This window comes from Amphiprion ocellaris, chromosome 20 (assembly GCF_022539595.1).
Source record: "Amphiprion ocellaris isolate individual 3 ecotype Okinawa chromosome 20, ASM2253959v1, whole genome shotgun sequence".
In the NCBI taxonomy this organism is placed as follows: domain Eukaryota; kingdom Metazoa; phylum Chordata; class Actinopteri; family Pomacentridae; genus Amphiprion; species Amphiprion ocellaris.
This window is the reverse complement of record NC_072785.1, coordinates 9026802-9051267: the sequence shown is the minus strand read 5'-3', so window position 1 is coordinate 9051267 and position 24466 is coordinate 9026802. Positions and strand designations below refer to the sequence as shown.

General features: G+C 39.2%; 3 protein-coding genes across 3 annotated transcripts in view; all 3 read left to right on the top strand.

Annotated features, from left to right (window-relative positions):
• The first annotated feature begins 10 nt into the window (after positions 1 to 10).
• Positions 11 to 7313, top strand: LOC111573444 (interferon-induced protein 44-like). The gene is made up of 8 exons (XM_023277607.3): positions 11 to 126; positions 2246 to 2751; positions 3003 to 3054; positions 3847 to 4042; positions 4973 to 5125; positions 5220 to 5391; positions 5951 to 6051; positions 6140 to 7313. The coding sequence occupies exons 2-8, from the start codon at positions 2271 to 2273 to the stop codon at positions 6389 to 6391; spliced, it is 1407 nt and encodes a 468-aa protein (XP_023133375.1). The 5' UTR covers positions 11 to 126; positions 2246 to 2270; the 3' UTR covers positions 6392 to 7313.
• Positions 7314 to 7813: 500 nt separating this feature from the next.
• Positions 7814 to 10188, top strand: LOC111573443 (growth arrest and DNA damage-inducible protein GADD45 beta-like). Its single transcript, XM_023277606.3, has 4 exons — positions 7814 to 7974; positions 8541 to 8642; positions 8796 to 9012; positions 9150 to 10188. Exons 1-4 carry the CDS (start codon positions 7937 to 7939, stop codon positions 9252 to 9254), a joined length of 462 nt encoding a protein of 153 aa, XP_023133374.1. The 5' UTR covers positions 7814 to 7936; the 3' UTR covers positions 9255 to 10188.
• hltf (helicase-like transcription factor) overlaps positions 8321 to 24466 on the top strand; it is a 196027-nt gene continuing 179881 nt past the window's right edge. The window contains exon 1 of the mRNA XM_055006149.1: positions 8321 to 8331. The gene's annotated coding sequence lies outside the window, so the exon portion shown is untranslated. The remainder of the gene's footprint in view (positions 8332 to 24466) is intronic.

Sequence of the window (24466 nt, the reverse complement as noted above, 5' to 3'; positions counted from 1 at the left end):
CAACCACAGATAAAGGACTGCGCATGAGAAAGCACTTTCACTTTTGTTTGAGCCTCGGCAAAGAAACACAAACCTCAGAACGCAGAGTTTTGCTGCATTTTACTGCAACACTTTTCTCTCTTGCTGGTAAGTTGAATAGCTTCTAACTACATCCTTAATGTACAGATGAAACATTTGTGTGTAGCAAGTCAGATTTTAATCACTTTATGCTCGAGATTTTGCCGCAGGGTGTTGCCAGGTGAGGTTGGCTTTCTGTCTGCATCAGAGAAAATGTCTTTAAAATCAAAGACAGTTACATTAGTAGTATCTGCTGGAAATCTGCATGATGTTGAGAAGCAACAGTGAAAGTAGCACAGACAGAAAACAGTTCAGTTTTTGATGGGACTTTGAAGTGAAAATGAAACTAAAGAGGCCTTAATGCCATGTGGCCACATCCACAATTTAATTCCTATATCCCACATTTGATCTTTTTACCTGTCCTTGCTGCTGTGTTGGTGAATGGTGGAACACTAAGCACTTTTTATCTTTTGTCTTGTCTCTCAAACAGGTACCTGCCTGTCAGGTTCAGTGTCTGACTGGTAATACAGGGTGGGTCATAAGTTTCCATACACAGGAAAATGTACAATGTGTATTTTTTTTCCAAGCATAACTTCAACTGTGCTAATGCAAGTTCATCAACAGTGGAAAACACGTATTAATATGTGTTTTCGAAACAATGGTAATCATATAGAACACATTTTATAAATAAAAACGGCTGTCCAACATAAAATGTTTATTTTTCCTCTGTATGGAAACTTATGGCCCACCCTGTAGAATGCCAAATGCAGTGTAATGGTTGTTTTTGCTTCTGTAGTCTTGACGCTCAATTCTTCCAAGTTTCTTATCGCCATAACCACTTCATAAAGAAGGGACGTGAGATTGTTTTATGCGTTTATTGACTAACATCATCACAACGGTAAAACTACCGTATTGCTCCAGGACCAGAACACTTCCGGCAACATTCTTCTTTATGGCTGAATTTACAAGCCAACGGAAGCCTCAGGGGATAAAAATTAAGTCGAACAGTTTAACCCTTTCACTCCACAATCACATATCAAATGTCCATAATAGCACTGCAAAATGCGCTTGCACGCAATAATTTTTTTCTGTAAAACAAATCTACCCATGGGTCTAAATAAAGTAGCCTTGAACCTTGAATCTTATCCTTTAGTGTTAAATATTTAAAGATTATTGGATTGCTTTGGATTTGCTAATGTAACAGCATGTAGATGGACTTTAACTGAGGACGTTGTTGTGCCAAAAAGGGACTGATTTTTGTCCACAAAGGCAGTCTCTGCATATTTTTACCTACTCTGTAAAATGAACAACTTCAGTATTTGTTTTTTATTACCAGCTTTAATTGAAATAGCTTTGAAGGACCAGTTTAACTTACTTAATGTTGTTTTCCACTTACCAGAAAGTGACTGAATTGCTGTTAATTTACCAAAATGACTTGATTTCATTCATTATTGCAACTGTTGATCAATCTGTCGATTGTTTTCTGGATAAATCCATTAGTCCTTGGGTTTGATAAATCTCAGAAACTTGTGAAATATGTCCATCAGAGTCTCTCAAAGCTCAAGATGACATCCTCATATGTCTTGTTTTCCCCACTCAAAGAGATTCAGTTTACTGTCATAAAGAATGAAAGAAACTATAGAATATTCACATTTTAAAACCTGGGATGAGAGAATTGTGACTTTTTTTTTAATCTTTTAATTAATTAGTAATCAAAAAGTTGGTGACAAATTTAATAGTTGACAAACTGATTGACTATTGGTTGCATCTCTAGTATAATCCTAAACGCCAGCCCTGAGTATAACTGCAAGCATTTCTTTGGTCACTATTATTCAGTTTGGAGAAACATTAAAGTTTCACAAGGACAAACCTTTGCTGTCACCACAGATACAGTTATGCGTATTTGCATGTTAAGGCTGTTTGATCCACACACAAGCAGCTGTAGATGTATGTAAACTGAGGGGTGATCAGTTTTTGGCAGTGGATCACCGGCCACTCCTGGGAAGGTTCCTCAGTGGTGTATAGATGATGGATGGATGGATGGATGGATGGATGGATGGATGGATGGATAACTAATATTAGTGTTTCAATCCAAGTGTTCAAAATGCCTTACCTGTCAAATTTTGAATTCTTTTGGGAAGTATTTCTTATTATGAAATTCTTCTATACATAATTTCTGCATCTTCAGGTTGCTTTGAACCCTCTTCACCATCATGCCAGTGGTCACATCCAGCCTCTCTAATGATCAGCAGAACAAGCTGCTCTCCCTCCTTGGTCATGTCAGACTCCACCTGCTCTACAAAGCCAGCATCCACGGCTACACTGCTGCTGCCTTCCATAGCCGCTGCGACATACAAGGTCCCACCGTTATCGCCGCCTACAACGGCGCCGGGTTTGTCTTCGGGGCCTACACCTCCAAGGACTACACCCAGAGTAAAGAGGAAGTCAGTGACAAGGAGGCTTTCCTCTACAGTATCAGTGCTGAGGGCAACAAACCACTGAAGATTTCAGGTATCACAGGGAAGTGTGCTTTCACAGATGCAGACAGCGGTCCAGATTATGGCGCTCTGGTGTTTCTGCATGAAGACAAACCTGCAGTAAAGTCCAATCCGGGCACAAGCTTCAACTTTAAAGACACAGAGATGCACGGAGATAACTTGGAACTGACTGACTTTGAGGTGTATCGAGTTGAAGGTGTGTGAAAATAAGCACCGTCTTATGAAACAAAGAATTTATTTCATTTTTGTTAAACTTTTAAAGCAGAATTTTCCCACCTAAATTGGATTTTGCAAGTGTAAAGAACGTGACTAGGCTTTTCTGTGGCAAAACAAACATGATATAAAATATGCAAATGGTGATTTGGAATTGAATATTAACTGAATGAATGTTTAAAGTTGCAATAGCATAAGTCATCATGTTATATTAAATGTATTTTTCACTTGCAGACTTGGGGGATCTCCTGGCCAAACCATGGAGGAACATCCAGTGGACGGATGAGTATGTGGAAATCTGAGTTACAAAAATGGGAGTTTTTGTGTAAAATGTACAAAATTATATTCATTCAGTATTTCTTACAAAAACTAAACCAAACCGTGTATCCTTGAAATATTTAAATAATTTCCTTCCTCATAAAAACAGATTTAAAAAAAAAGTCGCATGCATTGTAATTGTTGCAAGTTTGTAATTTTTTTGTTTGCTTACATTGAAAATGTTGTATGTGAAAGTGAAATATTGCACATGTAATCAAAATGTTGCAACTGAAAATGAAATGTTGTACAGTATAGTGAAATATGACACAGGGAACTGAAATATAAGATATTGCACATTACATATTGTACTGGATAGAAATGCTGCACATGATACAGAAACTGCTTACTATTGAGAAGTAATATTGCAAATGATATTAGTATTACTGTCTAGATCTGTGTCCAAAATGCTTTAGCTGTCAAATTTAGCATATTTTTAGGAAATGCAAAAAATTGGAAGGAATTTCCTTTTTGCAGTCTTCCATTTGCAGATTTTGTTGGCATACTACTGCATTATCACCCCAATCTAGTAATAAGTGAAATAGCATGAAATGCTGCCTGTGTGCTTGCCAGTGCGAGATACGATACAAATAAAATGTTGATCCACTTGTAAAAACATTTCAGCATGGTGCTACTAGAGGTCCCAAATTCTGTATGGTACATTTAGTTAACAACCATATCTATCATTTGTGTGATGTGTAGATATATTGTGGCATTATTGAATGTGGTTACGGATGAACTGACTGATTTCTCTCCCCTCTAGGAAAAAGCAGCAGTTGACGAAGGCCGTCCTGAACTACCAGCCTGCCATCAAAACGGTGCATCAAGCCCGAGTGTTGCTGGTGGGCCCCGTTGGCGCCGGCAAATCCAGCTTCTTCAACTCCATCAACTCGGCGTTTCGAGGCAACATGACGTCTCAGGCCATCGCTGGCACAGCAGAGTCGAGTGTCACCACTCAGGTGCTGGCAGAATTTTACTCTCTGTGATAATCTGTAAGAATGCTGAAGGGGAAACGTGTGTTTTGCTTGAAATATAGTGGTTGAAGTGTGAGATAAACAGTAAAAAAAAAACAAGGGAAAAGAATTGTTAGTTGGTTTGTGCAGCCTTAATGAAGATTTTTATTCCTCAACAGCTTCTCATTTGACTCTAAAGCTGACATCACATGCTTTACAGTCCAGTTAAAATACACTTTGTGTAGGAATCAACCGATATGGATTTTTCCGATACTGATGCCAATTATTGGTGGTCGAGAAAGGCTGATATTTGGGACTGATATATTGTACATCAAATGTAGTCTTTTAACAGCATGTTTTGGCAGACCACCTGCCATTCATAACTAGATTTATTCATTAATAAGGGTGACTATAACTGAATATGTAAAATAGAAATAGGAGTGATTAAATTTGGACACTCGCCTCTGTTTATGTGGGATCGACTGAGATTGACCAGTTCATCTCCTGCAGTTCTGCTCTGTTTTCTTAATCTTTTACTGTTCTGTCATGTTTATTGTCCACTAAGGTCCATATCTTAAAGCTTCATTAATTATTGTTTTCCAGACTCGGTTTCAAAGTAAACTGTGGCTGCCTTCTAACTTAGCCACTAGCCATTAGCATAGCCTTAGCCACTGTGACTTATTTCCTGGTTTGTGGCCACGACTTGTGTTTCATGTTCAGTTTTTGCGGTCTCTGCTTGACAGACATTTCTGAGACCACAGAGTGACTCCAGACAGTAAGAAGAGGCTCCATCACACCTGAAGTAGCATATTGAATTTATCAATAATCAGCCAGTAAAAATAATGATGCAGATAATCTGCAAAATGCCAAATATCGGCCATGATTATTGACCAGACTGATAATCTATCCATCCCTAATTTTGTGTCTCCTCTGTAGTTTCGCACCTACACCATCAAGGCAGGGAAAGGTGGCGGAGCTGTTCCTCTGATCTTGTGTGACACAATGGGCCTAGAGGAAAACCCTGATGCTGGTCTGGACATTGAAGACTTAGTCAGCATCTACAAGGGTCACATCAAGGATCGCTATCAGGTCTGATATTTAACCTCCTTGCATACATCTTTGTGTAACTGCTTTAGCACAGAGAATGCAGGCGGCCGACTGACGAATATTTTTGATCCTTCAGTTTAGTTCGTCTGGGCCTCTCCTGGCAGATGCTCCCGGCTACAAGAAGAGCGTAACTTTGAGTGACAAGATTCACTGTGTGGTTTATGTGGTCGACACCTGCAAGGCCTCAATTCTCAGCCAGAAAATGCGGGACAAGTTTGCTGCCATTCGGAAGAAAACCAACCAGCTGGGTTAGGGTTATGCATTCATTTGATGTTATTTTTTTTATTAACTTGTTAAATATTTTCCATAATAATTTAAAGAAAAAAAGTCAGCCCACTTTCAGTAAGTTTTTTTTCTTTGCACATTTGAGGCTGTATTTGAACAACAATATCTCAGGTTCATGGTTCAGAAAATATTACTAGTTGACTTCTGCATTTGTTGATGTGTGCTCAACGATGTGACTTCTTGACACCTTTAGTTTATTTTTTTCATTTTCAGCTCACCCATTATCAGATATAATTTAATGTACTTGTCCAATATTGCAGATTCTGAATCAATGCCATGATGATAAATAACAGTAAATATCTCAAAAATTTGTCTATAATAGTTCCTGAGATATTGTCGCTAAGATTTCAATGCCTGAAAAAATTTATTTACAGGTACATTTTGATGCCGAGGCACAGATTTTATTGCTGCTTTAATGACTCTATCTGCTCTAATGTATGAGTAAATATTCATCTTCTCCATTACCAGGTCTTCATCAAGTCATTTATTTCAGATTTCTTTTCACTTTTGTCCCTTTGTTAGGAATTCCTCAGATTCTGCTGATGACTAAAGTCGATGAGGCCTGTCCACTGGTGGGAGAAGACCTGAAGAATGTTTATCGCAGCACTTACATCCAAAAGATGGTAATGTTTTTCTTGTGATTTATCATGCACATTTCCTCTAATGGTATTAGTAACTTAATCTGTGTGCTTTTGTCTGGTTTCCTTTCAGGCGCATAAGCTGAGCGATTCTCTGGGTATCCCTTTGAACTGTGTGCTGCCGGTGAAGAACTACAGCCAGGAGCTGGAGCTGGAGCAGGACACTGACACGCTGCTGTTGGCTGCTGTGGAGCAGATGCTCAACTACGCCGACAACTTTTTTGAAAACCAGGTTGTCGAGGATCAAGGCGGGGATGATAAGCTGGATCTCTACAGATCCAATGATCATCTCCCACCTGCCCTAACTGAACAACGGGTTGTCTGAAAATCAGAATAATGAGTCTGTTAATCTGATGTACAGTAATGTGCAAAAATGTTGTGTTGTGGATGTTATGATTCTTATTCATCAGCGAGGCTTGTGATGCATCTAAAATTCATTGAGCCGTACAACAACAACTCCAAAGATACAGCTAGAATCTTAAAGAACTAATTATCTTCTAAATTATCTTCAGTGAATAGGAAGAACAACTAGTCCTGAAATGGATGCTTTGGCCTCCATAATGCCCTGAACTCAATTTAATTGTATTAATCTGGGATGAAGATGCAATCAGACGCTGTGGCAAGTTCCCCAAGATCACGGAAAAACCTACAAAATTCGTACAGACAAATTAAAACAAATGTTTTTCTTATTTTCTACACTTTGTATGGAGTTAATTTGTAAAATGATTGAAAGGTATACATGGCCTTATTTTTGATTGCATCAGAACTAATAATTTGCACAGAAGTGTATTTTTTTTATCTGTCGAAAGGTTAAATTTAATAGACTGTTTACTGTTATTGGCATTAAGGCAATTATTTAAGGCAACTATTGCGCTCAGTTACAGCTAAGCCTATCAGTGATGTTACTGAAAGCTCCAGATCTGACTTTGAATTGAGATTATTTCATCAGCTGCTGCTTCCAAAGTCAAGAATGAACTTTTAAACCTTTGCAAGAATGAGGGTGAAAAGTCTTCCCAGTGTTACAAAGCTAACTGCACCATGTTGTGATCCAGAATTACTGTGTCCACTTTGAGTTCCAGATGTCTGGAAACATTTGCATGTATGTTTTCCGCTGAACTGAAAATAAAAAAAAAGATCTCAGTTGGTCAGATGTGACCAGAGTTTCTGAAAAATGCAACTATATCCAGTTTTACACACTTGGTATCGCCCAAGTGCACATTAATAAAATAAATCAATATTCAAACATGCCTCAAGGAGCTTGTTTTTTTTTTTTCATGAGGGTCTTTCTTGCACAAGTGCAGCTGTTCTGAATGCTTCAGTCTCATGTGACTCAGTTTTACAATAGAGGGATGGTTATGTATCTAGACTTTCATTTTCCAACCACTAGATGTCACCCAGAATTTCATAATCACAGCTGTTTTGGAAACTTGATGTTATGAAAAAGATAAGAAGCTTATGTTGCATAATTTATCAGAAGGTCCAACAGTATCATTTTATATACATTTGTATTTACAGATGAATTTCCTTGTAATCGCACAATTTCCTGAAGAACAACTTTGATCACTGTGTCAGAGTGACAAAGCAAATGTACTTTCGTGTCGTAATCTCTTAATATAACCAAACAAATAAACCCACGAGCCCACACGACAAAGAGAAACGTTGCTTCTGCGTTTGAGCCAATTGCAGAACTCGGCTGGTTTCGGTGCCGCCCTCCTCTCGGCTCCGGTATAAAGACTGTGGCGCAACGTTGCCAACAACAAAACGCAGCGAACTTGTCGGTGGTTGTAGGACGCACTTTGGGAATATCCAAACCTTAGAGGACTGTGCTGTCACGCTTTTACGCACGGGGATTAATTTTTGACTTGCAAACATGATTCCCGAGGAAAGCTTTGGCCCCATTGAGAACAGGTGAGAGTTGTTGCTCGGTTTTTCCGCACGCAGAGTGTCGGTGTTTGGTCCGTCTGAGCCATGTGCATGGAGCTCATGTGCTGGACAGGAATGCTTCCCGTTCTTTGACCCTTGAATTACCTGAACTGCTGATGCTGATGTAATTAAACCTGTGTGTGTTTGCGAGCTTGGATTTATTTGGCTTTCGTGCAAAGACTTTCTGCATCTGAGTGGTCGAAATGCTATAATCTTTTTAAGCCATGAAAGGCGAAATTGAAAGTTGATGCATGAATTATTTTGAGCTCAGGCCATATGCATTCAAAATGGAAAATTTAGACAGTACTATGCATGCATGCATGCATGTTGCACAAACATCAGTAATGCTCATTTACACTGCATGTACATTTCTGTAAAGCAAAAACTAAGCCCCTAAAACGCAACTTTTTATTTAAAAAAAAAAAATAAATAAATAAAATTGCATTGACAAAGTAATATGTCTATCTTTGGCAAACAAACTGCAGTAAGTCCAGAATTGATTGGGCTTTACTGCAAATACAAAAGACTAATTGTTCTTTCTCCCCCCTCAGGATGCAGTCTGTAGGCCTGGCTCTGGAGGAGCTGCTGGTAACAGCTCAGAAACAGGACTGCCTCACTGTTGGCATCTATGAATCAGCCAAACTTCTCAATGCGTGAGTTGAAACTGCCTAATTTTGCTTTATAATACATCTAATGTTTCTATATGTGTATGTGCTTCTATAGTCTTCCTGAAAATAACACCTCACAGCTTAACTTTCCCAAACATGCGACTGCGAGTTTTAATTTTTCTTTATTTTCCTGCTCAGAGACCCGGACAGTGTGGTCCTGTGCGTCCTGGCAGCTGACGATGAGGACGACGTGGCACTGCAGATCCACTTCACGCTGCTACAGTCTTTCTGCTGCGACAGCGGCATCACCATCCTGCGAGTCTCTGGCGTGCAGCGGCTCCAGCAGCTGCTCGGAGCTGTGGATGCCAACAGGAACCAGGAGGAGTGTGGAGACCTTCACTGCATTCTGGTTACGGTGTGTTGACTCAGCACAACAGCTCATCTCTTATGTAACTGAGAGGCCAAAGTGGAGAGTATTTTTGCTGCCGAACTGAAATGTTTCTGCTACCTGCTGGAAGTCTGAATGTAATTTTGCTTGTTTCTTCCATCCAGAACCCTCAGGCAGACCACTGCAGGCTACAAGAAGTGGGGATCTACTGCCAGGAGAGTCGACGCCTGGATCAGTGGGTGCCTGAACTGGTCCTGCAGGAGCGCTGAAGGGTCTGCTTACTCTGAAAAAACAAAAAATAAACAAAAAACAACAGCTGTCTGGGTCCAGATACTGATAAACTGAGGGATCTTGATGCTGAAGCAGGGATGACCTGGAGTGAACTCGCCCCAGTGTACAATCCTGACTGATGACAAGCAGGAACCAAGGACTTGCTCTCAGTAAAACAGTTGGACTGGAGTTTCTAGAATCTGTTTTTGTGCAAAAGATACAGACGGAGAAGCAGACTCGCATTCAGGCCACATTGTTTTCTTCACAATGTCAGTAAAACGGTCTAAGCTTCTGTTTTGTGCTGCTGTTTGAGTACTTGCAATGTTTATGGGGTGTGACATGGATCATTAAGAGGAGCATTAGCTTTTACAAGTAATGTGTCCGCACCCCAGCTGCTACCTTGAAGACTTGGAATGTTGTAGTGGTGAAACTATCCCCGACATTCCTGTGTTCTGATGTGGGAGTGTTCCAGGAGAGTAGAGGTGTATGTGTGTGTCAATGAATGTGTGGTATGCATATACAATACTTGTATGCTTCTTTAGAAAAGACTGGGCGTGCAGCGTTCTTGAAATGAGCAGCTGTACCTGCGGAGGAATTGTCTCCATGGAAACTGTAATGGAAATGATGTTTGAGTTAAAAGACACACAGGACTTAGTGGTGTTGCAGATCCAAAAAACTGCAGAGGGAGCTTTAAAGCACAATGTGTTCTTGTTAAAGTTCAAGATTCAGGAAGACACGGAGTGAACTGTCTGCTTTAATTGATTGTGCTGAAAAAAAAAGCACAGTCAAGACTCTTTGTGCCTTCAGGAGTGTTTGCTTTTTGATAAAAAGTGGCCACACTTAATTTATTAATTGTATTAGCTGTATTTTTGTAGCTATTTCTGGTGTATTTTGTGCTCTATAAAATAAGCCAATAAATTATTGTGTTCTTAAGTGATTGCCTGCTTTCTTTGAAGGGTTGCTGCTCAAATTTCAAAACACACGGCATGTGTGCGTCATGGAACCAGCTGAGTCATTTGAAGCGATGGAAAATACATGCACACTCTGAGCAACGTCTTTGTTACTGACAGCCTGTTTTTTTTTTTCTATTGTAGTAAACACAAATCAGTCAGGGTGAAACTGGAATGAAGACCTTTAGCATTGGAAGAAACAGGCAAAACCAGCTGATGCAGACTTACTGTCCCTATTTGTTCGGAAGCAAGACAGAAAGATGCACGTTAACCACCAAAATGTTCCTCCGAAGCTGCATTCCAGTTGTGTGCATGCATGTGTTACATCATACAATGCAGCTAAACCCCTTTGGAAACATGTTGCATGCGAGTGTGGGTGACCCCTCCCATGCCACTGTGTCTCCACCTGATCCCGGTGTCTCCTCTCTGTGTTTCGCTCTTTGTTACTCCACCCTCTGCTCTCACATGTCTGCTCACAGCTCCAGCTCAGGGGAGAGGAACATTCAGGCACATGGACCTCCCATTTGTTTACAATCTGCTGGACAGAGGAGTGCCTGGTGAGGTGGACAAGCTTCTAATTGGCTGTTGGCTCGTCCACCCTAAACCTGATTGGTTGTAACTTGCAAGAAAAAGGGTCTTGGCGGAGTTGGGGGTGGGGAATGTGCTTTGAAACTTGGAGGAAGCTTGTGACTGTTGAGCTGCAAAGGGCACCAGTGGAGGCCATAGAAGAGTTGTAACAATGACATTCCTGTCAAATGACCCAACTGGGAGGATTTACCTTTAGCTTTGTTCACTGTGTTTGGTGCATCGTGTTTCCATCTCTGCCCTGCACACCGTGTACCCATGAGGCCAGTGAGCATGTGTGTGCATGAGCATTGAATAGTTTTACAGTTATAGCTGAAAAAAAAAACGCCTCCTACATACTCAGACAGCACAAAAAGAAAGAAAAACCAAAGAAACCAATACCAACAGACTGCAGCTAATAATTAACAACAGTCTGCAGCAATAAAGGCAGATCTGTAAGGCTGTTCTAAACTTAATGCTACAAACATGCTGCTATAAAGTTTGCAAGGTTTACCATCGTAATTTAGTGTATTATCATGCTGACATATGCTAATTATATTTGATGATACATTATATATTGTAAAAATATATGAATAAAGGAACAAAATTCAAAAGTCATTAAAGGTCCGTAATCCGTGTATTTATCTGGCAATATGATTTTCCGTTCTGAAACGGGTATTGAAAAACAAAAAACGAGTGGTTATTTGATCTTTGTTTTAAAATACAAAAATTAATATTGAAATACAAGGCATTTTTCCTTTTCAAAAGGGGATGTACGAAATTTTAAAAATGCTTTGATTTTCATTTTATATTTAGAATAACAAAAAAAAAAATCAGTAAGAGACAGAAACGAAAAAAGGTAAGTTTTTTTCATTTTCTGAGACCGGAAATGGTCATCAGCAAGTGTGGAGCCAAACGACAACAAGATTCTCAGAGGGCGGAGCCAGAGAGCAGTGATTGGTCAGACCATAGATAATATAGAAGACAGCGCGCTAGCGTATCTAGTCTATCTATGGTCGGCACGTCTGGTAGCATCTCTGGCTGCTGTTGATCTTGTTTTTGGAGTAAAACACGGTAAGGAGATAAATACTTCTAACCTGTAGCGTTGTGTTGTTGTACGTTAAGTCAGCGACTTGTGAAGAGTTGTGTTTTGTCGTGTTTGAGCAGTTGGTCCGGACGCGTTAGCTAGCTAAGCGGCTAAGTTAGCTAGCGGGCTAATTAACACAGGTGGCTAACTTATCCCTGAACACCTGTGTTAGTTGCTGCTGAAGCGGTCCTCATTATTAGAATGAACTTCTCAACCTGTATTTCTCTGCTGTGTATTTTAGCTTTTAAAAAAGTTAATTTACTTTAAGGTTAACTGAAACCCATTCACCGACACTGAAGTTTAACATTCAGCTGGTTTGAATTAAACCGAGCTTAACATTGTGCAACATTACCTCTCTGAATCTCCATAATTTCATTAATTTCCTTCTCTCTTCCACTGCTCAAGTTCAATCCAGTATATAAAATGACATTAATAGTGAATAAACTAACAACCAGCCATTGTATAAATTTATTATTGCATGTATTTGTAGTAAAACATGAGATGAAACATCCTACTTTTGGGTCTAGAACTGCACAAGCCGTTCATTTTCAGTCACCTGAAGAGTTAAACTCCCCTTTTTATGTGAGGTTGAAGCAGAAAGTCTGAGTTAACAAAGAAAGTTCTTTATAATTTGCAATACCTGTTATCTCTGACTGAGGCTTTAGTTTTTGTTGAGCCGATTTACACGTAGAAACTTTGTTCAGGAAGATTTCTCAGTAGCTCAGAGGACAGACTGCTTTTTACACAACCTTGTAAGAGAATGTCTGTCAATACTTTCAGCAGAATTTAGAAACACAACACTTAAACAGATATTTTGAGGCTGTGAGGTTGAACGTTTGAGAGTATATCAGTGTGTTTGTTTGTGGTCTTTCTGTTTCTAGGTGGAAGCTGAATTAGTGAGGATGACTCCTGCTCCTGTCATCTCTAAGCTCCTCACACTTCTTTACCTGCACATGAGGAAAATCACTCCTGTAGAATGCAGGTATGTTTGTCATTATTATAAAAAGATGTTGCCTGGTGACCTGTCAGAAACCCATTATACAGAGTCAGTCAAAATAATGTTTACACACATCAGGAAAAGAAAAACTTGCATAAATATTTCAATACCAAATTTATTCAGACATCACGAGATTAATAAAAGTTATCTTTGGCCTCTACAATTACAAGAGGTGCTCAAAGTGGTGGCCACTGGCTTCCAGACATTTCTGTTGTGTTGTAGACGTCACTTGTTGATAGGGCTGCCACAAACGACGCGTCGACGAATCGCCTGAGCACGATACGTCATCAAAAGCGGAAGTGAGCGCACAATGCAACAGAAATCACCGTCCGAGTGGAGTGCGGAACACGCATGGACATCCGCGCTGTATCGTGCATATATAGTATATGCACGATGCGGCGCGGATATCCGCGCTGTATCGTAAACGCGGATGTCCACGCTGTATTGTGCATATATAATATATGCATATACTATATATGCACGATACAGCGCGGATGTCCATGCGTGTTCCGCGCTCCACTCGGACGGTGATTTCTGTTGCATTGCGCGCTCACTTCTGCTTTTGATGACGTATCGTGCTCAGGCGATTAGTCAACGCGTCGTTTGTGGCAGCCCTACTTGTTGATGCTCCATTCATGAGGGTAGCGCCATCTGTTGGGAAAACATCGTACAACAGGACACAGAGTTATCGTGATTTGATCAAACTTAGAAAGAGGTATCTATATGTATAGAAGTACTTATACAAATGAAATATTTATAAAAGTTTTTCTTTTCCTGATGTGTGTTTACATTATTTTGGCTGACTCAGACTCTGTGAACTTAATGAGAACAAAACTGTCATTTAATTGTTGCTCTGAAAGCTTCTTTAGTGAAAACCGGCTGGTGTTCTGCTTTGAAACAAACTGCTGATGAGGTTTGTGTTTTTAGGTTTAACCCCACAGTTTCTGAATGAACTGATAGTTTATTTTTTTCCTGATCAATGTGGACGTTATAATTGATGGTAACATTTACTGATCATATAATCAACATGACAATATAACAGTATAACATTCTGACCACCTGACTAATACTGTGTTGGTCCCTTTATGCTGCTAAAACTCCTCTGACCCAGTGGTTCATCAGAACCTCTGGGGATGTCCTGTGGATTCTGTGGATCCTGTGGGTTGCAGGGTGGGTCCTACCTAGACCAGGCTGATCCTGGACCATCCCACAGATGCTCAATCAGATCTGGATGTGGGGAGTGTGGAACCCAGGTGAACAGCTTAGCTCTGTCGTTTTCCTCGGACCACTCCTGAGTAGTTTTAGTTTGTCCTGCTGAGGGTGGCAGCTGGCATCAAGGACTGCTGTTGCCATGGAGACTAGGGGGTTGTTTGTCCTGCAGTGTTTAGATGGTGGTACATGTCAAACATCCACATGAATGTCAAGGTTTCCCAGCAGAACGTTACATTAGAACAAGATGATGGATGTTGTTCTCTTCAGCTGTCAGTGGTCAGAATGTTGTGGCTGATCAGTGGATCTGTCTGCCTTTACTCTGACATCCAGAGTTATACAAAAGTGTAGTATGTGTGCAGTGCAGAAGAGATTTACTTTATTGTACACAGTTTTTTTTGTTTTTTTTTTTTTTAGGGAGAGCATTTTTTTTATCCACCTGAATGAAGACCTAATCTTTCCCTTCAAAGGATAGTTAATTGTTACTACGGCTTCCATAGTGGTCCCATCAGAGAAAATCCTATCCATATACAGATTTTTATTAATTCCAGGGCTGGTTCAGTAAAGATTATAATAATAACTACATCAGATAATTCTTTGTAGCAGTTTGAATTTTGCAGACTGAGAGATGGTTGCAAAGGTTTGCAGTTCTTGTTTTAGCAAAATATGTTATAATAGAAGATCTTTATTGTCATTGTACATGAAATTATCTGCAAACCAGCAAAGTGCATCAGTCTGAGGTATTTAAAAATAAATAAAGAAAGAAAAATGCTTATAAAGCCAATAATAAACAGAATATTTTGAGGGAATATTCTAAAAAGGAAAGAAAAGCTCCATTCTCACTTCTCTCAGGATAAACTGTCATTAAAACTGACTTTAAATTTAGCTTCAACATGAGATAAAAACATTTACTTTCATTACTGATGTTGTCAAGTTTTAATAAAGTTCATGCTACTTTTATAAAATGATGAAAGTGAATAAATTGTATTTCTGTGATCTGTGTTTGATTTCTGTCTTTTCTCCTGTCATCCAGATGTTCAGAGGGAGATGATGCCACATCTGGTCCAGCAGATGGAAGGTCTTGAAGTTCTCTGACTGGCCTCGACTGAAGATGGTCGTCTCACTGGATTTAAGGTTCAGATGCTCAGTAACAAACTCCACCAATGAGCCAACAGGGAAGCTTTAGGTTTATTAAATGTTGCTATGAAGGTTTTGCTGTTGTTCTTTGTGAATGCAATGTGCTCCAACTGAAACTTGAATTAGAACTTAGAAGTAAATCCTTCCATCTGAAAGGATTTAGTTGCATTAATAACCTCATAACATTCTAATTTTTATTCCAGTCTTGGTTGGAAATAGAATCTCTGTATTGATTCAGGTAAAAACTGAACTTCACAGCATGTTGGAGCAAAACAACCAGATGAAAACTGTGATGGTGTTGGATTGTCAGACTGTAATGTTGCAGCTCAAAGCAGCTTTTCTAGCTCAGTTCATTCTGACATTCAGCTATGAATCAACACAGCAGATGGTGATCCATGCTGTGGAAGTCTCACATCTCCTGATTTAATGGAGCTGCTTTGCACTTTTTACACTGTTTATTCACCAACACTTTATTTAATAAAAGTCCCATCTAGTTTTCATGAGGAATGTGATGTTTTAATTTCTCTGTGAATAACTGCAGTCTAATGCAACAGCTGGAGTTGTAACATCTGTCCTGATATTGATCATAAAGTATTGATCAGAATACTTGTGGTCAGCAGTCATCCGTGAAGTTTTACATTAAAATCTTTACTTCTGTTATGAACTTTGGTAAGAAGCAGAAACTTTAGCTTTGCCAAGGATATATGAGTGTTAAATTCTGTCCATGTTTCCATTTTGGGAAATTCAGTCCAGTTCCAGAATGTGGAGGAATTTAGTCTCACGATCACAGACAACAAATATTATCTGAAAGTCGGGTTATTGTTGTTTATCAGCACAATACAAAAATATTTATATTAGAAATATTCCAGTTAAGACCTCAATAATATGAATGTTCAGGTTAAGATTGTACAGTGATATTTATTATTTAAGTTTAGCTGATTAAAGTTTATGACTCTGCACTAAAATATTATTTAAATTGACATCATTATTATAATATTTAGGGTCAGACCGTACAGTATTGAGATTAAGAAATCAAATATTCTATAAAATGTAAATACACTGAACTCATTTGGATATATTTAAGTGAGACTCTACAATATTATTTGACACAAATCTATCTAAATCAAAATTTTAATAATTTTCACGCCAAACATTGCGCCAAACTGGACTGATGTAAATATTAAAATCATTCCTTTCTAGTCCTCTGCTGTACGTTCAAACCTGAGGCCTTAAATAGAAACACACAAGTATCTGATTGAAGGAACTTCTGCAGAGTCCTGGTTCCAGAACATGATGATAGAATTATAGACAAACTTTAACAAAAGCTGCCTGAGAGTTTACAGGTTTTTATGCTAGATTTCTTCAGTAATTTAATGAGAGTTATCAGCAAAAATCAAGTGTTCATTTGATGAACTTCATTTCCTAAAACATCCAGAATTGGAGCTCATATCTTTGGCAGCTGTAAAGTTTCTGCTCCTTCAAAGTTTACAACACAATGAATGAATTCCTAAAACACTCTCAATGCTGCAGAGTGTTTGTGATGCTGAAGCAGTGACCAGTTTTTCTGTTTCTTCTCTGGAGATGCACAATGAGGGACGTCTGCAGCGACTGAGAAAGAGTCTCACCACATCCTGACATGAGAAAAAGACTTTATTGAAGACTACAATAAGAAAAACTATCCAGACAGCAGACGGCTGCATTCAAGAAGAGCTCTGAACATTTGATCTGGAACAGGAATTCAGTAACAGCAGCATGAGCTTCATTTCAGTCTTGTTAAAACCCAAAAAGTTCTGGCAGTAAATCCTCTGAATTAACTAAATAAATTAATTAATTAGTTGTCAGAGAATTACTGGACCAGCTCTCCATCTAACGGATCCGGTTCCTGCAGCCCAGAGGGTCTAACCCAGATGGGATCTGAGGAATGGTTAAGCTGGTCAGAGCGAGGGAATTCGCCTAGCTTCTTACTGCCTCCATCCAGACGTCTATCCCGCGTCCTCTGATAACTAATCTAACTGAGTAGCCCCTTTTGAGTCGTTAAATAATTACCAGTCACGTCTGTTAACGGCAGCTCTCCTCTCATGGGTTTGGCACTTGGTAAGTTGCTAGGTTAAAGTGTAGAGGTTAGGAATAGAAAACCCCTGGGATAGGTTTGAAAAAGGCCACCCTCGGCCCCAAAGACTAGTAACCTTTCAGAACCTGTTTAGATATAATGCACACATTAACCTGACTTTCTACAACCTGAGAAGATATATATGATTAATTCATCATCATGATAGGAATAAATAGAATTTCCAATCTGTTAACTTTAATTGCAGGATAAATGTTTTACTATAATTTCAGCAAGGGCGCAGCATAAGCTCTTAATCATCAATCAATCAAACATTAATTTTCTTCCAATTTCTTAACATGACTCCTAACTGGAACTATGCTTTTATCTAAGAAGAGTAATAATCACCCAGACTATGTAATTTGGAGGGGGAGAGCAGTCGGTGTGGCCACACCGGCTGCTCACCTGAAGACCAACGAGCCACTGGGACCCTGCTCCAGGGGAATGTGGAGTGGGTTTGTTCCAGTTTTAGATCTGCTTGTATCCATTTTTGTTGTTTGGGCCAGTGAAAACTTTGTTAATCCATTCTGGTGTTGTTCCTCACGGAAATAGTAGAGTTCAGTAATGTTCCTTCAGTCAGCGTTATTTTTAGATCACAGTCTTTCGTAATCCTCAAACAGTGCAGAAAGAGCAGTCCTTTAGTCCATAATTCCAGTAGAACGGTTATTCCTTTGCAGATCATGTTGAATCCCCCGTCCGAGCTACGTGGTAAAATCCCCTTTGCTCAGAGCATTTCTACCCTGGCTTGCAACGAGTGACCACCTCGCAACAACTCCCAATTCGTGTCTGGATGCAGTGTAACTTATACAACAACTGAACCTTTTGCATATGCATTGACTGCAATGACAGCACACTTAATTTACATACGTGATGACAGCATCCATCACCCTCCTCACTCGTGCACTGCTCCCATCCACTGACCTCATGGCCTCTGCGTGCTCTGGAGGAACTAAAACCACCTGTTTGGACTGTCTCGCCAGACCCCCCCCCCCCCAAACTCATCCTAAGACCCCTCCATGTTTGAGGAACTATCTATTTTGGACTGTTTGGGCCCTTCCACTCAGTCTCACTTCTCTGTTAATGTACCTTTTCAATCTGCAACTCAAAACAGGCTCCTGATCAGGAAATGGAGAAACAGATGTCAGACTCACAAAAATCCCTGAAGTCTATTTCAAGCTTAATAACCTTTACTGTGAACTTGACCCCAGTTCACCTTAGCTCTTGACTTCTCACTTCATTACTAAGTTAAAAACCTCTTAGTTTAACCGTAATCAAAACTCTTTCTAAAACATCTCAGTTTCATAGTAATCAAAACTCTTAAAAGCTTTTCAATTTTATAAAGCATCAGTTCCTCATATTAATCAAAATCATCACTTTTCACAGTGAGCTGCTGTTCTGAATTAGTTACTTCTTAAAGATTATGAAGACATTTGAGTTAGCTTCAACACATTCATTGGGTTATGTCATTATTTATAAATCACAGGTTATAATATCACAATGTTCCCTTATTTTGCTGCTATTCTGCCAGAGTCTCACTCTTGTGGCTGATTCTGGGATCTCATACCTCCATGTATCTCAACAGTCTGTAGCTGCTGAATTCATGGATGAATCATCTGGCACTAGAGAGGAAGACCATCAAACATCCACGTCAGCTGATGGAGGTCCAAGAGTCTCACCGAACAACCAACCTACAGAGTGAAGACCTCGAATCTGATTGGACGGCCTCCTATTCACCCACATGTGCGAACAAATGCCTCTAAGCTGATTTGTTTTCTAAAATAAATGTAGTTTGAGTCCTAATCTATGCCTGTGTGTTTGCTTCCTTACACCGCTGCTGACAGTTTAGGCTGTTAGATTGTTCCAGATAAGACAAGTACAAGATACTTCAGGGCTGTTCTACCACGAGCCTGACAGGAAGAACTCCAACAGCTACTGAATGTTCCTGTGGTCCCCTCAAGGCTACAGGAGGAGCCCTACGAGGACGAGCCGGTCCACCTGATGGAGGCCAGTCGCTGCGGTTCAAAGCCAACACCGACTACGTGGACTTCTACTGGACCACACGGAGGCCTTCAAACCGGACCAACAAGTTCACCGACTCCCCGACTCGTGGGTCTGAGGACGCCGCCGAGCCTCGGCTCAGCCGGCCTCCTGTCTGTGGGTGTTTGAGTGCTGAGAGGTTTGTGGATGCATGTGAACGTGTCTGTGTTGAAACAGCAGCTTTGGACTCACTAACGCCGGGAAAAACCAAGAGCTCCTCTATTTGTGACTTCCACTAAAAAAACTGATGAAAATAAGTTTGCCAGGGTTCTGACTGATAACAGATTATTAAATAATGAAATTAATAGTTTAAATGTTCCTTTAAACAATCCTTTTAGGTCTACATTTCCTTTACACTGACTTCTTGGTATATGTACAAGTATTTTGGGTGGAATATACCATTAAGCCCAATGTTCAAGGGTTCTTCTGGGAATATACTATTAAACCAACCTTTTAGGTAAATGTTCTAGGATGTTGGGTAGAATATACCATCAGATAAACCTTTTAGGTCTACATTGGAAGATTTTAGAGTAGAATATTACTCCAAACCATCCTATAGGTCTACATTTAAGATAGAATACTCCTTTATACCAAGATTTTTTGGTCTACATTGAAGAATTTTAGCTGGAATATTCCTTCGAACGAACTTTTTAAGTTTATGTTCAAGGATGTTGGGTGGAATATACCATCAGACCAACCTCCAAGGTCTACAGTAGTGAATTTTAGGTGGAATATACCATTAAACTCCCCTTTTAGGTCTACATTGGAGGATTTTAGGTGGAATTTTCTTCCAAACTGTCTTTTAGTCTACATTTAAGGATGTTTAGGATGGTATATTCTTCTAAACCAACTTCTCAGGTCTACATTTCAGGTGGAATATTCCTCCATACTAACTTTTTTGGTCTACATTGAAGGATTTTTTCTAAACCACCCTTTCGGGTCTATATTTGAGGTTTTAGTTGGAATATTCCTTTTAACCAGCCCCTCAGGTCTCTTTGAGGATTTTGGATGGAATACTCGGTTAAACCAACATTTTAGGTGCATGTCCAGGGATTTTTGGTGGAATGTTCCTTTAAGGTGGATGTGTGAGCACCTTGTAGGTGGAATGCTTCCTGAAACCAGCCTTTTAGGTCAACATTCAAAGATTTAAGGTGGAATATTCCTTTAAACCAACCTAAATTTTATGTTTTGATCATTATCAAGTGAGAAACCTCAATCCAGACTCCTCATAATGATGTTTGAGATTTATGCTGCTGTTATTTGTTTAGTCCAGACTAAATGACAGAAATCCACAACTGTAATTTTATTTCAGGACTCGGTTATTAAATGTCAAAACAATCTATGTGACTCTAAAAACTCAACAGCTGTACAAACTCTAAGATTAAACTCTCCACAAGGATCCAAAGTAAGTTGGACTTCTACATGAGAGCTTTAATTATTCTTCATCTACTTCCTGAAAAGTTTAGTCAATAAAAAAGACAAAAACTAACATTTTCAGCTGAACTAAAGACAGACTGTGATTTTTCTGCTCACATGTTGTGTTGTTGTAAACTTCCTCTTTCAAATAAATACCCGCCTAACCCCCTGGAAACCAGTGTTTGTCCTGTTTTTGTGTTGCTCCTCGGCGGCCCTAGACAGCCGGGTCGTAATGTTTTTTGAGCAACACACCATACTATGACGTTTTTAAAATGAGGGTTCTACTATGAAACCAGTTTGACATGTTCAGGCGTTCTTTGTGTGAAAACTCAGAGATTTCAGGTATCAGAAGGTGGTTTTCAACTTTCTTTATTAACTTTCTGCCTCAACTTTAAACTAAATTTACTTGACTAACCCAGCCCTCTGGACTTCCAGTAAGCTGTGTTCCTATTGGCTGTCCAGGTGGCTGCTTGGTGTTATTAGGAACACCTGAGCAGCTCAGTGTCTTCCTGCTTTATTTAGCTGCAGACAAACATTTCCTCTGCTTCTGTTCACCACTGAACCGGGTTTGGCTCCGTTGGTTTAGTTTGTTCTTTAGGCGATGGCTTGCAGCTTCCAGCAGTAAAATTGTCTTTAATGTGTTTCTTGGTGTGTTTTAGGGCTTTGTTCTGGATAGTTGTCTTGGTAAATGTGGTTCTTTAGCCACAGTTAGCACATGGTGCTAATGTGTGCAGTGATTAGTGGATTTGATGCAGCTGAGTTGTGTCTTTATCTTGGCTGTAGTGAGTCTTTAGAGGTTTTTGGTCAGACACATTCTGTATTCTTGTTTGTGAACCAGCGTTGGTTTCCCAGAAGGTAAGAGTTCCTGTCCTGATTCTCTGTTTAAAGAGGTTCTCTGGTAGGCTGCAGGAGACTTTAGCGTTTGGGTTGTGCTAGTTTGGTTTTTGTACAGTTTCATTTGGACGACTATCTTGAGGCCCCTCCATGTGGTTTAGTGAGGTTTTCTGGAACAGTTCTACAAAGCAACCTGCAGCAGAAGAGACTTTGAGAGTTTTTAGGAAGTTCTGGAGCCCAGACTTTAGAGCAGCAGAAACATTTGTCAGCAGTTTGAGCAGGAGAAGGTGAGCTTCAGTGTAGAAATGAGACGGAAACCTTCTTGACCCGTGTGGTGAGGTCCTGTACCAAGAGTTTGAGCAGGTTGTTAAGAGTCTGTAGTTCTTTGGTCTGAAAGCACAAGAAGAGTCGACTCATTAAAGGAGAAAACAGGAGATGTTGTTGGTTCTTCTGTCGCTCTGCAGTCTCCTTAGACTGAATATCAAGTTTATAATTTAAATGATTTTCCATGTGAGCCCAAGAAGACGTCAATAAACTCCCTCCATCCCCTGAACATGTTTTATTACGATGTTAAATCTTTTTTTTTTTTTTTTTTTTTTAAATGTTTTTGAGTTTCAATCATAGTTTTAGCGTAGTTTTTTGTCTTTGCTTGTTTAGTTTTGTCATCTGTGTGAAAGGTGCTAAACAAATAAAGTTGAATTGATGAACTGAATAATTGACTAAGTCATGACTGTGACAACAGAAGTATTTTCATTGTGATTTAAGGGTTTGTTTCATTTCTAAGGTTGAGGTTAAAATCTTGACAGAAAAAAAAGATTAAAGAAATAAACTATGTTAAAAAAGCAATTAAATCAAAGGAAAAAAACATTTAATACAACAAAACTTTTAAAAAGAAAATTAAACATTAAATACAATTAAATTGTATTAAACAGACAAAATATTTAATTAAATAATTAAACAGAAGGTACAAAACATGTAATTATGAAATTAAACAAAATTTTGTAAACTAAAATATTAAACATTAAAGATGAAATATTTTAGATAATTAAACATTTAAAAAATAAAATTAAAGGAAGAACATTAAACATTTTAAAAAAATACAAAACATTAAATTAGATTATTAAACCTTTAAAAAAACAAAACATTGAATTAAAAAATGAAATGTTTAATTAGAAAATTAAATCTTAAAGACAATAGAACTTTAAATAGGAATTGAACAGAAAATACAATGAAGCATTTAAAAAGAAAATTAAACATTAAAAGGTGGTAAAACATTTAAAAAGAAAAACCTTAAAGATTTAATCAAAAAATTAAACACTGGGAAAGAAAAGGAAATTTTTCAAACAAGCCGATAAAACATTTGAAAAAACAACAAACATGAAAAAGACAACATTTTGAAATCAAATCAGACATTAGAAAATAATAAAAGGTGAGAAAAGAGCAAAACTAAACATTTAAGAAGAATCAAGCTAAAGACAAAAATTTGAAAAGACACCAGTTAGACTTTAGAAGATCAAATTAAACAGAAGAGACAATAAAATGATCAAAAAGAGCAAAAACAGATAAAGGTCTTCAAGTGTTTTCTAGTCTGAAACGAAAACATCAAGTTGTTTCTTCAAACATTTCCTCTTTCTATGTTCTTGGTTTGATTGTGGACAGATTTACCAAGAACTCATTTCAGAAAACTGCTTTCCAGATAAAGTCTACTAGTAGTTGAAGGCATGGATCAAACTAATGTTACCTTCTGATCTCCACAAACTTTACTATTCAGTGAAGAGAATCAAAGTTTATTCAGGATTTCTAAAAAACCCACAGGTGGTCTGAGAAGAACTCAGATGGATGGTCTAAATGTGAAATCAAGACTCATCGTCACAAGTTTTAAGGCTTTTGTTAACCATAAAGTTCAAACTAACAGAGAAGTACTGAGAAACTTTTAAAATTTCAGCCCTCAGACTGTCTAAAGGTTCAAACTAACAGAGAACTACTCATGAACTTTTAGGATTTCAGTCCTCGGACTGTGGAAAGGTTCAAACTAACAGAGAACTACTCAGGAACTTAGAAGATATCAGTCCTTGGACTGTCTGAAAGTTTAATCTAACAGAGAACTACTGTGGGACTTAGAAAATTTCAGCCCTCAGACTGTGTGAAAGCTCAGGTCCTGAGGACTCGGGAGGTGTGGAGGCTTTGGAAAGTCTTGGAACTGAAGGTTCCACCCTCCAGCACAAAGGCTGAAGTCCAACCTCCTGAGAAAAACGGTCGAGACGAAACACGAGATAAAAAAAAACCTCGAAAACGACAAAAAATAGATGATAAATGCGCAAAAAAAAGAAGATTTAGTATCTGAGCAAATAGCTCAGGGGATAAGAAGAGTGACTACAGAGTAGAAGGTTGCAGGTTCAAGACCTGCCACTGGTCCTTTTCTTTGTTCGTCTTTGTCAGAATTTTGATAAAATTTAAGAAGGGTCTGGTCTTGAACCAGCGACCTGCAGCTCCACAGGTAAATCCTTAACTCACTGAGCTACAGATCAGATGAAAAGAAATAATTTCGTCGTCCCTTTGGCATCGTAGTTAATGAAGTGACCACATGGGTGGAGCCAAGGCGGAGTCTGGGTGGAGTCAGGGCGGAGAGTAGGCGGGGAGGTGGGTGGCAGCCTCCCCCCTCTACTCCCCCACCTCCCCCCACCACCCACCACACCTTCCCCCGCCCGACGAGTTCTTCGAGTCGCCACGAGTTCTTCGAGTCTCCATGGGCTTTCCCGAGTTTCTGGAGTTTCCACAAGGTCGGAGGCAGAACAAGTTGTCATGAAGAGATGTTGAAGTCGGCCAGGATGGAGTGACTTTTTACAGCAACTAGAAGGACAACGACTAGAAGA

Bases quoted from the DNA above. Each gene is read 5' to 3' on its own strand.
- LOC111573444 (XM_023277607.3), top strand. From the start codon at position 2,271: ATGCCAGTGGTCACATCCAGCCTCTCTAATGATCAGCAGAACAAGCTG. The intron at 3,055-3,846 runs GTATGTGGAAAT...TCTCCCCTCTAG, and splicing joins AACATCCAGTGGACGGATGA to GAAAAAGCAGCAGTTGACGA. The intron at 6,052-6,139 runs GTAATGTTTTTC...GTTTCCTTTCAG, and splicing joins GCACTTACATCCAAAAGATG to GCGCATAAGCTGAGCGATTC.
- LOC111573443 (XM_023277606.3), top strand. From the start codon at position 7,937: ATGATTCCCGAGGAAAGCTTTGGCCCCATTGAGAACAG. The intron at 7,975-8,540 runs GTGAGAGTTGTT...CTCCCCCCTCAG, and splicing joins TTTGGCCCCATTGAGAACAG to GATGCAGTCTGTAGGCCTGG. The intron at 9,013-9,149 runs GTGTGTTGACTC...TCTTCCATCCAG, and splicing joins TTCACTGCATTCTGGTTACG to AACCCTCAGGCAGACCACTG.